Source organism: Zingiber officinale, chromosome 9B (assembly GCF_018446385.1).
Source record: "Zingiber officinale cultivar Zhangliang chromosome 9B, Zo_v1.1, whole genome shotgun sequence".
NCBI lineage: Eukaryota > Viridiplantae > Streptophyta > Magnoliopsida > Zingiberales > Zingiberaceae > Zingiber > Zingiber officinale.
Window position 1 is genome coordinate 112,078,893 of NC_056003.1, and position 16,366 is coordinate 112,095,258.

The 16,366-nt window shown below is 34.6% G+C and overlaps 1 protein-coding gene across 1 annotated transcript; it reads left to right on the forward strand.

The window, feature by feature from the left end:
- Positions 1 to 264: 264 nt before the first annotated feature.
- On the forward strand, positions 265 to 14,788 carry LOC122022259 (LRR receptor kinase BAK1-like). Its single transcript, XM_042580209.1, has 11 exons — positions 265 to 649; positions 1,056 to 1,188; positions 1,316 to 1,387; positions 6,295 to 6,438; positions 7,199 to 7,270; positions 7,362 to 7,433; positions 7,522 to 7,598; positions 12,926 to 13,060; positions 13,130 to 13,471; positions 13,585 to 13,979; positions 14,182 to 14,788. The coding sequence occupies exons 1-11, from the start codon at positions 556 to 558 to the stop codon at positions 14,488 to 14,490; spliced, it is 1,845 nt and encodes a 614-aa protein (XP_042436143.1). The 5' UTR covers positions 265 to 555; the 3' UTR covers positions 14,491 to 14,788.
- Positions 14,789 to 16,366: the final 1,578 nt, after the last annotated feature.

Genomic DNA, 16,366 nt, shown 5'->3' on the forward strand with positions numbered 1-16,366 from the left:
TCTAGTAACCACGAGTCAATTTGAAAGTCAACCTCTCTCTTTTGACCGAGCTGCAAACAATTTGCCTAATTTATATTAATAATTTGACTTGTTCAAATGTGAAAAATACGAAAGGATCCGATTGGCTGTTTCGGAGAATGTTAATCCTGCTCAAAATCCAGCATTTCTATGGCTTGTTTCGGCAAATTGCGGCTCTCCAAGCAGTGGAATGTCCTGTTTGATATCCGATTTCAGACACATGATCTGCGCCTACTCAATAACGACCGAAAGAAGATGATCACAAATAATGAATCGTCGTCGCTTGCATCGTTTTCTTCCTCCGGCTACGCCATTCGGAACTCGGAAGGGCGAGCAGAGCCTTATTCGAATCGCCTGCCTTGCCTTCTTCCGATCCTTGATCTTCCTCCGCCGGAAAAGGAGTAGATTTGGAGGTTTTGGTGACAAAGTTTCCCCCTTTTTGTTTAGCTTGGTTGGAGACCGGAGAGGGTGGCCACAAGTTCCGGATTCTGTTCGGTGGAGGTTAGCGAGAATAGAAGTAGGGTTTTAGCTGGAGGAATGGCGGCGGCCGCGGGGGAGGTCATGGCGCGGTGGCTCTTGTGGTTGATCCTCGCGTCTGCTGCTATTCGTCGCGTTCTTGCGAACGCGGAAGGTAACTTTTGTTTCCGTAGCTTGTTGTAGTTGTTCTATGTTTGTCCATACTGAAGCTTATGGGTATTGAATGAGTTGGAAGGAGTACTCTAGTCTTCACTTGTTTACAGACATTTATTGACGATTCCTTTCTTGTTTCCGAGTGTGAGAACACTTGATTGAGATATTGTATCCGAGAATGATTGGAAATGGTGTTGCTTCCACCTTCCAGTAATAGCGTTGGTGTTCTGAAATTGGTGTTGATGCATTTATATCAGTGTTATGAGTGATCTTTGTTAACCTTCCTTGGAAGTTTACATGTCTTTTATCTGATTTTCTTTAGTGTTCAATTTGCTACTTTTGTCGAGCTTCTTTGAGCAATTACTGCAGCATTTGATTGAAGCCTTGGAATTAATGAATTTGAACAGGTGATGCATTGAACAGCCTAAAGTCCAACTTAGATGATCCAAATAATGTGTTGCAGAGCTGGGATCCATCCTTGGTGAATCCATGCACATGGTTCCACGTTACTTGCAGCCCTGATAATCATGTCATAAGAGTGTAAGAAAACATCTTTTTTTTTTCTATTCTTGTAAGATAAGGAATTAATGAACTAATAATAAAACTTGGTTTTCTATTGTTTCTTCTGATAATGGGAACATTGATATCATTTTTTTTTTTTTTGCAGTGATCTTGGAAATGCACAGTTGTCTGGAGCTTTGGTCCCCCAGCTTGCTCAACTAACAAATTTGCAATATTTGTAAGTTCTTCATCTAGAAGATTTTATAGAATTTTGAACTTTAGGGTTTGTATCTGGATGCTTGATTTTGGAAAATGGTATATCATCCTGGTTTAGACAGAACCAAAGTAATTTTCTTTATTGAAAGTCTATATTTTTACATATATATTATGGTTTAAGGTTATCTTTTTTTTTTTTTTTGTGAAAAGTAAATCCTGGTTCAATTTTAATTGTAAAAGCACTCCTAACTAAACTTGGGCTATCTGGAACTACTAAGATCATTGATTGACATGCTTAATTTCATAAGGTATTTATTATCATCTTAGACCTATGTTACCATTTTCATATTGTCTTATTATCAACCTACAAATTTTCAGATACTCATTTATCAATGATCAGATTATTTCTTTTAAGTCATGTTGGAATTGTTTGATCATTATGGAATGGATTTTTCTCTCCATTTTTTTGGAGCAAGAACCTGTCAAAAGCTGAAATCCATGGCAAATAGCAAAAAGAAAATAATAAAGAATCTAGAGAACCTTGCTTAAACAACAACACTGGCTAGTAAAATGACAAAAACCAAAAGAAAAGATTCTGTCAAGAGATTACTAGAAGACTTGCTAAAGATAATTCTACATTAATTCCTCAAACACTAAAAACATAGCAATGCTTTTATACATGCACATTTAAATCCAAGCTTTGCAACTTCTGAATCAGTTGACACTACCAAAAACTGGAAGATTTGAATTGTGTGAAATTTTTGATATTTTGAACTTAAGGTAACAGAAGAAGTGGTTTTCTGTGTCCTCATTATATCTTTGCAAACACACAATTAAAAGTGACAGAAATAGTACAACTCTATGACTATCAAGTTTTTTTTTTTTTAATATAGCCATGTTCACTAGGTATATTGGGTTGTCCAATATACCTATTGTGTTGCTTATATCGTGGAAGTGCAACACCATATCAGAAATAAAATCTTCAGTTCTTCCTTGATGAGAGTCTCAAAATACAATATCTTGGATTATGTTACTTTGCCCAAAAGTGCAAGTATAGAGGTACAAGTATTGTTGAATTCACCCAAGATTATCATGCAGAACAGTACTTCTAATGCTGTTATACACTTGTTGAAAGCAAAAGTCAGGTGCTATATAGGTTTGATGCAAATAGAGAATACATTTCAATTTCAAATTTGTAATTGTATTTGATAGTTGCCCTATTTTAGGTTTTGAAAGATTGGTATTTTTTAAATTTGGTAGGAACATCTTTTAATTTAGTTAAAAATTTTGGTACTTGGTTGAGTTGAAGCCTTTAAAAAGATCCCAACTCTGTAATTTATCTTTCAATCAATAATATTTTTAATCTGGTAATTATTATTGTGGGAAGCTTAGTGTTTTTTATTCGTCTCCCTCTCCTTGTATTTTGGTGCTGGGATAATTGGTATCAAAGTCCAATTCTAGATCAGTACTTTATCATCTATTGCCACTAATCCCTCCTTCACTTCATCCACCACACACCTTTCCTTTTCCTCACTACTACACCTCTTCATCTTCACAACCTACCCACCTTTGCATCAGTTCCCATCTTGACTCTAGTTGTTGTTTACAGTCTAGTGCTAAGTCAATTGGCATCAAGGTTGAATTCTTGATTAATGATTAATACTTTATCATCCATAACTAATGTCACGAAAACAACCTCTTGTAAAATGCAAGGTAAGGTTGTGTACAATAGATCCAATGTGGTCCGACCCTTCCCGAACCCCGCACGGGTAGGAGCTTCATGCACCGAACTGCAATCCATAACTACTAATCCCTCCTTCACATTCATCCACCATGTACCCTTCCTTTTCCTTGCTGCTATGCCTCTTCATCTTCACAACCTATCTACCTCTACAGTAGTTCCCATCTCGGCCCGAGTTCTATTTCTTATAGCTTGGTGCTATGTCAATTAGTATAGAGCCCAATTCATGATCAATGATCATTACTTTATTATCCATTACTAGTAATCCCTCCTTCGCCTCTTCCACCATACATCTTTCTTTTCCTCATCACTACACCTCCTTATCTTTGTCAAAAGCAGGGAGGATAAAATATAAGAGAGGAATAAGAGGGAATTAAAAGCAGGGAGAGACAAGAGAGTCAAAAGGTGTCTATGCATAGACTCCAATCTAAGGATTTGAAATCCGGATTCTATTCAAGACCCATTGTAGCTACAATCATAAAATTTAATTGGGATTTTCAATTTGATCAAGACGACCTGTGGCAACTTGGCATCAAATAAACTCGTATCTTCTTGGTATAAACATTTCTTCTCTTTGAAAATTATCTTTTATTTATTTAGTTGCTAACTAAATTACTTGCATTTAATTATTTTTTCTCATAAATTTTTGAGTATCACCATTTAGTAGAATAAACACTGAAAATACCATCATGTCACTAACCCTTATTTAGTTTGATTTTCATTCATAAAAAACATTATAAGCATAACTACTTGCTTGTCAGTTTTTATCATTGTCATGTATCACGATATATTTTCATCATTAATTGTAACATTAACTTATTTTATTATTATTATTTTTTTCAATATCTTAGAATTGACATAATGAGAGGAATCACCATAACTACTAAGCACAAAGAGATGAGAGACATAAACCCACTACTATGTGGATAAAAACTTAAATTCATGAGAACTAGAATGAACCTAACTCCATAAATAATATCCATATTCACACACTTTCAAACTATCCCGTGTTTAGAGAAAAATTAAATTATTTTCTTGAAAATTAAGTTTGCCATAGGCCTAAGCATGATAGTTTTAGTTTTGATGGATAATCAAATTTCTAAATTGGTTCTCTGATATTGTAAATTATTTTGACCGACATAATTTTGCCTCAATTGAACAAACACTGGAAATTTTGGCAAAGTGTTCAGAACCAAAATGAAAATTAATAAAAAAAAAATGTGTTCTATCATATTTTAAAAGATATTTGGCTAATAAATTTGCAAAACCAAAATCATCATCCTTAAGCAACCCAAATTACAACATCCCAAGATTTAGTTTACTTACAATTATTGAACTTTAAGTTAAAATGAAAGACATGGGCGCAAATAGACCTCCTGATAACTTGACCCTTAGAAATTCCTCAAATGACATTTTGGAGGAGTCTCTAACAACAACTTAAATAAACCCCTTGACAATGCAACTTTAGAAAAACCACTTGTTGATTTGACCCTGTTAGAAAAAATTGAACTTTATGTTGATTGGAACATAGGACAACAGATTAGAAAGGCATTTATATTGTCTATAATAGCTAAAAGAAAAAAATTGAACAAAATGAAGATATCAAAAGAAGCAACTGAACAAAATGAATATCATGAATTACTAATGCAGGACATCAACTTAAAAATTTACAAATCAACTAAGACTTTCCTTGGCATACTTTCTATTATTCTTACTAATGACTTTAATACTTATCAACTAACTGAGTTTGTTAATTTGCTTCTGTCTACCAATGAGAACTCTACTTTTCATATAAGAGTCATAATTGTTATATGTATTAAGTAATGCTTAACATAAAGCACTTAGTGATATAGTAAATTTTCACATTGCATTCATTAATTTAAATTTTCTCATAATATGTACCTTTTAAAAGTATTCATATTCTTCATATCTACTTTATTTGGCCAAATTGAATAGAATTAATTACAATACTTGTTTATTTAACTTGCTAACTTATTTAAATAGTAGTTCAATTTTTAATTAAGAAAATATACTAATTTACTAGGAAAATTTGAGCATTTGTATTCACATGTGCAAATTCATTATTATTACTATCACTTTCAGGCCCATGACTATTTATGCTGAAGTGGACTTTTCATCTTTGCCTTATGATAAGTTGAAACATTCCTTATTTGTTGGAAAGGGTGACTAAAAAGGAAGGAAATGGTTAAAAGGAAGAATAAAGTGCTTCAATTTCTCACTGGAAGTGACATTCAAAGAGAAAAGATAAAGAAGAAATATTGTTGCACAAAGTTGGTGAAGAAATTACTCCCTCTATTTGGAAATGATGACCCAAGAAAAAATGACAAAAATTTGCTAGAAGTCAAGTTCTCCTCTATGGAGAAGAATAATGTTAACTGGAAATCAATTTCAATTTTTTAATTTGTAATTGCATTTTGCTAATTGTTCAGGTTTCAAAAGTTTATTATCTTCTAGTTTGGTAGTAATATCCAATTTTAGTTAAGAGTGATCCTTTGAAAAGACTCTAATTTCCCTCTTGTAATTTGTCTTTCAATGAATAATTCTGTTTGGTAAATTATTGTTGCGAGAAGTGTAGTGCTTTATTTTTGTCTCCTTATAGCTTGGTGTTGTGCTGGATTGCTGAATTCCTGATTTTGTGATCTATCATGCATCACTATTAATTCTTCTTTCACCTTCATCACCATGAACCTCTCCTTTTCATCACTTCTACGCCTCTTCATCTTCACAACCTACCCACCTTTGCATCAGTTACCTTCTCAAGTCGAGCTTCATTGCTTGCAACGTGGTGCTGCATCATTATATTTGAGTGACTTTGTTGCTTTACCATAGACTCATATTCTATTTAATTATATCGGTTTGTTGTACTAGTATGCTTAACAGTCATCTTCATGCATTATGCTAAGCTCACCAATCTGCCTTCACATAGTAGAAAATATGTAAACATACATTATGAGAAAATGCTATGCAATAATATATCAACTGCAATTAGTGAAATATCCACCAGATATTGGTTTACATTGCAATTCAAGTGATCTTCATTATCCTCAATTTGTTATCCTGAAATACATTTGATGTGATAAAAAGCATACTTGCTAATAATTGTTTGTCCATGATTTTTGTTGTACTGAGGTAATGACGATTCAGGGCATCTCTATTTCCAATAACAGGGAACTTTACAGTAACCGCATTAGTGGGCCAATCCCAAGTGAGCTTGGGAATTTGTCAAATTTGGTGAGTCTGGATCTGTATCTTAACAATATCACGGGTGGAATACCTGATTCACTTGCAAATCTGCAAAAGCTGCGGTTTCTGTATGTCTTCCTTTTCCTTCACTTTTTTATAAATTAAATAAGTTAATATCCTTTTTCTTGCTAAGATCTTTTAATTACTCTTCATGCAGACAGACCAAAACAAAACAATAATGTGCCTGATTTTGTATTCCATTCTACAACACTTTTTCTCATTATGAAAAAATTGTAATATGATGGATTCCCCTTGCAGATGTTTCCTTAACGAATCAAAGTTGCATTAAGTCGAATGCTTCTTTACACACGTGTTGTGTGTGCGCGCACACACACACATTAGTTAGAGAAATTTCTGGGATATGCATTCATATTTTGCAGCTAAAGTTGCTTTACAAAGTTAACTTCTATACTTAAGGTTTTTATGGCAATGGGGTTGCAATGTTGGTTTGCTAGATTTTGGGTATTTGCACTCTTTGATTGTGAGAAACATGAAGAGTTGTGTAATTATTATGCATAAAAAATAAAGACATGAAGATCATACATTATTGGTTGAAATAAGATCATTTACTGGTAGTAAGCATTTACTGATTCATAATGGGGTACATTTCTTAACAGTATAATGTTGTGGTCTATCAGTTCACTGTAAAAACAAATCCTTGCTCACATTTTTATATCTGAAACTGTATTGCATATAGCTTAGTGAATAGTATTTGGTATATTAAATAAAATAATGAAGTTAATAATCATTGAAATTTTTCTTGATTTCCTCCTTACTTTGAACATCTCTAAACTGCATTTTTCTTCTTTTAATTTTGTCTAAGGATAGACGGCTCAATAACAACAGTCTATCGGGCCAAATTCCAGTATCTTTGACCAACATTGGAACTCTTCAAGTTCTGTGAGTTTATGCCATCCATGTCAAGTGTTTTCTTCTATATAATATATTAATTTCCTTTCAAAGATGAACTATCCTGTTAATGAACATACAGGGATCTATCTAGCAACGATCTAACAGGTAATATTCCGATAACTGGATCATTCGCACGATTTACTCCAATCAGGTTGTTTGCAGTGTTATTAATTTCCTGTTTGTTTGCTCCTTTTCTGATTGTGTTGTCATTAAAGTTCAGTTGTTTTCTCGATCTGCAGTTTTCAGAATAACAGATTAAATACTACTCCAGTAACTCCATCATCTCCACTTTCTCCACCTTCCTCTTCAAGTCAAGGTACTTTTCCTTATTTCTTATTTAAATCAAATTTGAAAAAATAAATGGATGTATATTGTAATATTTTCACTGACTTTGCTTTTTGTATATGGTCACTTCATCTTACAATCGTATGACATGTTTGGTCTTATATTAAACTCGTTAAATAGAGTTTGTCTCTTTTTAACTAGTTCAAGGAAAGTGCCGAGTGGAAGTGGTTGGTGTTGAAAATCATCATCATCATCATCATCATATATATATATATGTGAATTTGTTACGCTGCGGACTCCCGGACCTGACTCAAGGCGTCTCCAATGCATTGGAGATGCCTTCATCAATTTTTTTTATGATGTTGAGGCGCCTAGATTCCATCCAAGCGAATCAAGGTGCCTCAATTCAATGTTTAATATCTTTTTTTTAGCTCCGAGTTAAGCCAATTAAATTTTGTCTTTAGGTTTAGGGGTTGGGTTATAGTGTTCAATCTAAAAAAATATAAAACTAAAAAAAATAGTATAATATATGTATTTAGGGTTTAAGATTTAGAAAAGATTAAAAAAAAAAAATTAAGGCACCTCAACGTTGTTAAAAAAAGGCACCTCCAATGCATTAGAGGCACCTGGGCGCATACGAATCAGCAAGAAGTCGTCCTCAGCATATCAATTCTCTCTCTCTCTCTCTCTCTCTCTCTCTCTATATATATATATATATATATATATCTTTGGCAGTAGCACGATTAGCAATAAATTCCTATTTTTATTTCTTTAAAATTTTTGTAGAAATTGCCGGTTCAACGATTCGAAACTGCAGTTCAACGATTCGAAAAATGTCAACCCTTAATTTACCTTTAAAGGTGATTGCAGTGCATGGTTTAGAATCACTAGTTATGGTTCAGTTCACAATTCGCGAAGGTTCAAGATTATTATTTTTATTTTAACTTAAAAATTATTTTTAAAATTTATAATTTTTTTTATAAAAATTTAAACTTATTTAAGCTACCTATGTATTCCCTTAGAGTATACGGAATTCAAAGTCCACATAGTTTGCTTACCATTTTACCCTTATTATCTTAGGGAATGACGTTGGTATTCACTTCCATTTTTCATTTCCATAGAGGTATTTCCTTCGATATCAAACTCTTTTACCTTGTTATCTAAAAGTTGCATTCCTTATATTCTTCTTAAAGCTCTCGTCCGATCATTAAGTAATGTTTATACTTTCAAAAACTCTAGAGACAAAGTCATCGACTTCATCTAAGATATTACCTCCAGAACTAAATATTTGTTCTATAACAACGATTGACACAGGAAAAATTAAAATTTTCTTTACTATGATGGAGAGGATGGGATGACTTCGAGTCTTTTGCGACCACCATCGTAAAATATTGAAATCCGACTCACTATCTTTTTCACTAAAATTAAAATAAGTCGTAAATAATTTTTAAGTTCCTATCTAAAACTTGAGGATCCTTGTGAATATGTCGTCTGTTCTCTTAATAAAAGTTATGCTTTTGTAAATTTTAAATTACTAGTGCTACTAATATTTTGTGTTTTAGACACAATACCTTCTAATCCATATGTTTAACTATAATTTTTATAAATATCATATACATGATTTTTAGTATTTTGTATAATATTAGCGAGATTGAGAGAAGAAGAATCTTCAAATGGAATGACAGCTTCATAATACATTACTAAAATTTTAAGCAAAACATTTAATTTAAGTTTAGTATTTAAAACAAACGCAATTAAATAAATATCAAGAATATGATAAAAAAATATTTTTCCCATTTTGCCTTCATTGCTATCACGCATGGAGATAAAACTTCATTTGTAATATATTCATTTAAAATTAATCCATGTTGTAAAAATTCATTATAGCTAAATGAGAAGTAAGATAATAAACACCATATAGTTGTTCCATTGTATCATTAAATATTTTTAAAATTTGTCAAATACTATTACATATATTCTATTAGTGCAAAAATATATATACATTAGTATTCTTAGTATTTTGTGCAAAAAATGAACACAATAATTTTCTATACTGAACTGAATTTTATAATTATTTATGTATTAAATTTCAACATGTTGGTACATTATGTGGAAATTTTGTAGGTCTCATTCCATTAATTTTACAAAATCTACCCTATTGTTTAATTATGCTGTAACTACAAATAAGAAATAATAATTTTAATTTGGTTTAATTTTATTTGATTTGACTTCTAAACTTTCTAATCCATTTTGGACACAAATTTAAAACATGAAATACACATCAAATATGAAAAAATAAATCACCAATAGCAGGTTGGTATATAAATGTAAGTTTGTCAATACATGTAGTATTAGAACTAGTATTATTAAATGATATTAAAAATATTTATAAGTTAATTCATATTCTAAAATTAAGCACATTAATTGAGATATGTTGTGAGCAATGTGTGTTTCATCAAAGACTCGATATGCTAATAAACATTTTTTAATTGACCCAGAGTGGTAAATGCAATGGCAAGTCATACACATATACAAATGAATTTACCAATGGTCATTTTAAATATCATAACACAAAGATATCTTATTATTTAATTTACTAAATTCTTCAATTAAATCTTTTTTACCTTGTCTCACTAATTTTTTAATTATACTAGTGAATCTATTTCAGGGAACATGTTTAGCAATTGGAGTAAGTTATTCTTGACAAATCCTCAAATGTGCATTTACACCCAAAACTAAAATAAAGATGTTCTACATAAATAAATTTAGCTAATGAGTCTTTTAATTTAATATCAGAATATATAAATAAACTAGAATCGGCACCTCCACTAGTTGAGAAAAATCTAACAATTGTGTTTGAGAGCATTCGACTCTAAACTCGTTTGGGTGCTTCATTTCGATGTATCGCTTCAATGGCCCATAAGCGTCACCCGATTAAAATTTATAAGAGGCTTAGCAATACTTATATTATGCACGTATTTTTTCAAACGGAAGAGTGATTTTCTCAAAATATTTAGTCGATTTTAAAGATAAAGTATTTTGAACCTTAGAAGTTTCAATACTTTTTTGCGTCTCGGCCGTTAGAAGTTGATCTGGTTCATCATCAATAAATTGAATATCGTTGAATCCACATTTGGAATTGTTATTTACTTACACTTTCGAGACTGAGATGAAGTTCCTTTCATTGGAATTGAAGTTGAAAACAATCGAGATTTCAGAATTTAGAGACGAGTAGAGAAGTATGTAAAAATAATGAAATAAGTAGCCTATTTACAGAGTTTAGGAAATAATGGCCAGTTATTCGTAGATATTAATAAAGAAATGATCAAATAATCTCAACTGTCCAAAAAAAATATATTATAACTGATCCTGTCTGAAAGCTGGAGATGGTGCGCTGGGTAGGTGGTTGCGGCGTTAACCAGACGAAGACTTTTAGATCGAAGAAGGGGCTATGGGCTGGTGTGCAGATCCTCTCTGCACACACTCAAACGAGCAAATAGAATGTCAGTGCCAAAACCAGGGAAGCGGTCCCCGGCAAAAGCCCTCGGGCGCTTAAGTCAGTGTATTGTCCGAGCGGGAAGTAGAATAGTCAACTAGTAGCAGGACGCGCGGGTAATAAAGTATATTGAGTGTACCTTGTCATCAGAGAGGACCCCCTTTATATATCATCTTTGTAACCTCCGCAATTATAAGATGGCAGAGAATGTCGGGTGTTAGAAGTTGTCCAGTAAGGGAATACATATAACCTAGGAGGCGTATAGCCCCCGTCCGAGGAATCTTCCGTTACTCGTGCACACTATTTTTGTAACTGACGTCATTAATAAAGCGGTTGAAGGAATATGCTGTCATAATGTGCCGAATAAAGGAAAGTGTAGAGTCACCTTCGAAAAAGGTTCCATCGAATGTCTATGTAATAACAGAAGAATATTCACAAACGGTTGTCATTCTCTGACAGGTTGTTGTGATTCTCTGACATGTTGTTGTAAATCTCTAACAGTGTTGTAATGTATCTTGGCCGGGCACTTAGCCGGCCAACTGCATATTGCATAGGTAGAGTATTGAGTATGGTAGGGCATTCAGCCCTTAAGGCTGCTCGGATATATGTTGAGTGATGTAGATTTGATTATGTAGTAGAGAACCGAGCTCCCTAAGTCCAGGCAATTCTATGCCCAACCGACCTTGTGCAAGGATGCTTGCTTCTAGAGAATGAGAAACCGAGCCCTGAAAGGCCCGACCGATGCTTTTAGCTGGTCGTGCTTCTACTTGGAGGCATGTCTCTGAAGTGATATCTTGAGCTCTAGGAATCTGGTTAGGTTTCTTTTGAGAGTTACCTTGTATGTTTACGTTGCAGAGATAAGGATGCTAAGCCCTATAACCTTGATCAGCTTTATACTCGGTCGTCCATATATAGGAGGGTGGGTGAATAAACAATGGAAGCTTATATGTCAGACCAGCTATATATGGAGTAGTACTTTGAGAGTGGTAGACTGACTGTATATGGAGTAGTACTTTGAGAGTGGAAGACCAGGTCCTTGGGGCCTAGCCGAATATATTCCCTGCCAGTCTTATGGCATGCCAGTATTATGTTAAACCTGAGTGTCTAAGGAACGATCGGGCTCAGAGACAATCGGTTATATGCTATGTTCTAGCACAGGAGCAATGCCCTAGGTACCTTATGCCCGGATGGCCTTAGCGCTGGGTGAGGAGTCAAGCCTTGTCGAGAGTGCTCCTTGACTTGGACCGCCACCTCACCTTGACTTTGATTTCCACGTCACCCCGAGGTCTGCGTATAACATCCCGTATCAGTAACTATTAGAACTATTGGCTAATAGGTGGTTCCAACACTAAAAAAAAGACATTTGCTTGAACCGGCCCCAGTTCACAATTATAACCAGGTCAACAAGTAACCAACTCATTGACCCAGTTATAGGTTGGGTCTAAGTGTGGAGCCCAACCCAGCTACTAAGCAATCCTGCTACACACAAGTCCTTTCTATCATTTCCCTCAAGTGTGACAAACAAATATTCTTACAGAGAAAAGATGAAGGATGGCCTCCTATATATAGTTTGCTTTTAACCGCACTCAGTTTGCTCAAGCTAATTTGTCTAGTAGGTTATTCCAATTCATGGAAATGTTGCTGAAACTTCTGTGTAGGTATTAAACGTTTATGGAACAATTATTTTAGTCCTGCGAGACTCTTGGTGGGCATCTCTTTTTGTGTTCCCATACAAATTATTTTGTTCCTTTTCTTATCAATGACATCAAACAATATGATATTTTGAATCTTTTTCATTATATTGATAACCATCGGTGAAAAATAGTGATTGGAAGTCTTAAGCATGCTAAACGTCTCAATAGGAAGTAGTGCTACTAGCATTGGAGCAATAGCTGGTAGTGTGGCTGCTGGTGCTGCCATGCTTTTTGCTGCCCCTGCTATTGGTTTTGTCTGGTGGCGTCGTCGCAGACAACAAGAATATTTTTTTGATGTACCTGGTTAGTATCGTGCGTTAATGTAAGGAACACCTGTTCTTGGTTTCTAATTTTTCCTGGAATTTTCTGCAGCCGAAGAAGACCCAGAGGTTCACTTGGGCCAGCTAAAAAGGTTTTCTTTGAGGGAGTTACAAGTCGCAACAGATAATTTCAGTAACAAAAACATTTTAGGCAAAGGTGGATTTGGTAAAGTCTACAAAGGAAGGCTTGCAGATGGATCACTTGTAGCTGTGAAGAGGCTAAAAGAAGAACGCACCCCGGGCGGGGAGCTCCAGTTTCAAACTGAAATTGAGATGATTAGCATGGCTGTGCATCGCAACCTACTTCGACTGCGTGGATTTTGTATGACGCCTACTGAACGATTGCTTGTTTATCCTTTTATGGCTAATGGAAGTGTTGCATCATGCTTAAGAGGTATTTGTTATCTTCAATTTTCAATGTCTTTTCCTTAGTTTAATGAATGGAGTCTTCTCACTTCCCCACTATGCCAAAACAATTTGATGCTAGAGCTTTGCACTCGTTCTCAGATCGTCCGCCGTCACAGCCACCACTCGATTGGTCAATTCGGCCTAGAGTTGCATTGGGTGCTGCAAGGGGGCTGTCCTACTTGCATGATCATTGCGATCCCAAAATCATTCATCGTGATGTAAAAGCTGCAAATATCTTGTTGGATGAGGAGTTTGAGGCAGTTGTTGGGGATTTTGGCTTAGCCAAACTAATGGACTACAAGGATACACATGTGACAACTGCTGTTCGAGGAACGATAGGTCATATTGCTCCAGAGTACCTGTCAACCGGTAAATCATCTGAGAAGACTGATGTATTTGGGTACGGAATTACGCTTTTGGAACTGATTACAGGCCAGAGAGCATTTGACCTCGCGCGGCTTGCAAATGATGACGATGTCATGTTGCTTGATTGGGTAAGAGCTAGCAAAATTCAAATTGCCTTGGATCAAAAACATGTCTACTTAGTCGATATGTTCTTACTTTGATCCCTTATTACAGCATCTCAATCTTTCATGTTGATGTATTATATTGCGGTTAAATGTATGAACATAAAATTAGAAATATCTTCAATTTTTGTGGTGAAGTGATTGATCATGTTGATTCTATTGCTTTCAGGTTAAAGGACTTCTGAGCGAGAAAAAGCTTGACATTTTAGTCGATCCAGATTTGCAAAACACCTACGTCGATGCTGAAGTGGAGTCACTTATCCAGGTAGCGCTGCTATGTACTCGCGGAACACCGATGGAAAGACCCAAGATGTCAGAGGTGGTAAGAATGCTCGAAGGAGATGGACTGACAGAAAGGTGGGAGGAATGGCAAAAGGTTGAGTTAGTGAGGCGGGAGAAGCCGATCTTCGTTAATAGCAGCTGGGTTGTAGATTCGACAGAAAACCTTCCCCCAGATGAATTGACAGGACCTCGATGACGCCATTCATGAAGCGGATGAAAGCGATTTGTCGATGGTTTCTTCGCCAGTTTCTTGATATTCGAAACTCATTTATAGTACCAATTTAACCGGAACTATATTCATCACTGGTGTATGATGTTTATCAGAATTGTGTCATACAAGTTTGTTTCATGTGTATATTTCAGAAGACAGAAATGTAGAATTACCTTGTTGCAGTAAGAAAATCTGTAAAACTTTGCTATGGTTTTGTGGTGTACATCCAACTTTCTATCAGTGAATGAATGAACCAATGTCAATGGTTGCTTATGGCCGTAAATGAATCAAACATTTATGAACAAATTTAGTGTTTAATTTGATAAGAGTTTATTTATGTTCGTTCAATTCATATAAAGTCAATTAAATAAATAAATTTGGGCATCTTGTTAAATTAAATGAAAAAGCTAGAATACGTATGTGTTTAGCTATATTCATAAACATGTGTTTAGCTATATTCATAAACAAGGATTATGAATTGTTCATGAACAATTTTTACAAATAAAGTTTGTGAATCATGTTTATCAATAAAATTTTCATTAACATGGTAAATATATAAATAAAAAATTATAAATTTTAATAATCAATCAAAGAAGTTTAAAATAGTAAAATTTTTAAACTCGTGAAAAAAATCAAGTCAACCTTGAATAACCATTTTAGCGATTTAATTCATTTGAGATTCGATTTAATTTCGCTCAGTTGTCTTATCAAATAAGTTTGAACATTAGTCTCTTTTACGACTTTAGTTGCTTGAAACACACATTCTTACCCAACAATTCTTTATAAACACATTTTAAAGAGAATGGAGATTGTAGTTCTCTCTGGATTGGATTTCGAGAGCCTTTTCTCTGTTGATTAATTCAAAAAAAAAAAAAACAATTAGTCAGATCTTTTAGGGCCCTACTTGTTTGCTAGCAGTCTTGCTTGCTTAAACACAAAATCAAATAATGACATGGAAGAAGAAGGAAAAAAAAGTGTTAGGATCATTTTAAAGAACCTAGTGAGAATCTCCAGACTCGAGACTGGAGCCCAATGTCGAGTAGATTGGCCATGAACTCAAAGGACATGGCAACCACTTTTCTTGCCCTTCATTTCCCCTTTCAACCAGGCCATTCATGAGGTCTGAGAAAGACAGAAAAGGTGTGCATGCCAATCAATCAAGGCTTGAAAGGTAGCAGGTTGAGATGGGCAATCCTGTGATGTTGATGGTTCACGGAGGAACAATTCAAGGTGCAAGAGTCTGGTGGTGTTGTGGGGGGACTGAAGGGTTGCTCTTTGGCCAGTGGCACGCATTGCTTTTCCAAGATTACTTTTTTTTAGGTACCACGAACAAAGTTGGTGAATTATGATCATTAACAAAACTATGATAAATAAATAAATTAATAATAATAAAAAAAAAAAAAATAGTCCGGTACATGAAGCTCCGATTATACAGAGTCTTGGAGAAGGATAAATAAATAAATTAATAAGCTTTCAAAATTAAATTCACTAATCAACTAAAGATGTTTTAAAAATATAAAAATTTCAAACTAAACAAATTTGAATTTAAAGTTTGATAACATTTAAACAAACTAAATTCAACCACACGCAGATGCAACCCACTGCTAATTTGACTGTCAGAGTGGTCGTGTCAGCAACACCGACCCCCTACTGATGTGTTTTGACCCACAAGTCATCGGGAGCACACTGGAAGACTATTGAAGTTTCTGCCCCGAAGGCGAAGGGAGAGGAGGAGCCCGAACAGAAGAAAAAAGATACCATCAAAGCTTAAATAACATAAAATTAGCATGACTTCCCTTGATTGCAGTGTTATTTGGGAGTTACAATGCAAGGTCATTCTCAGTAGCCCTGTTCCTTCAGA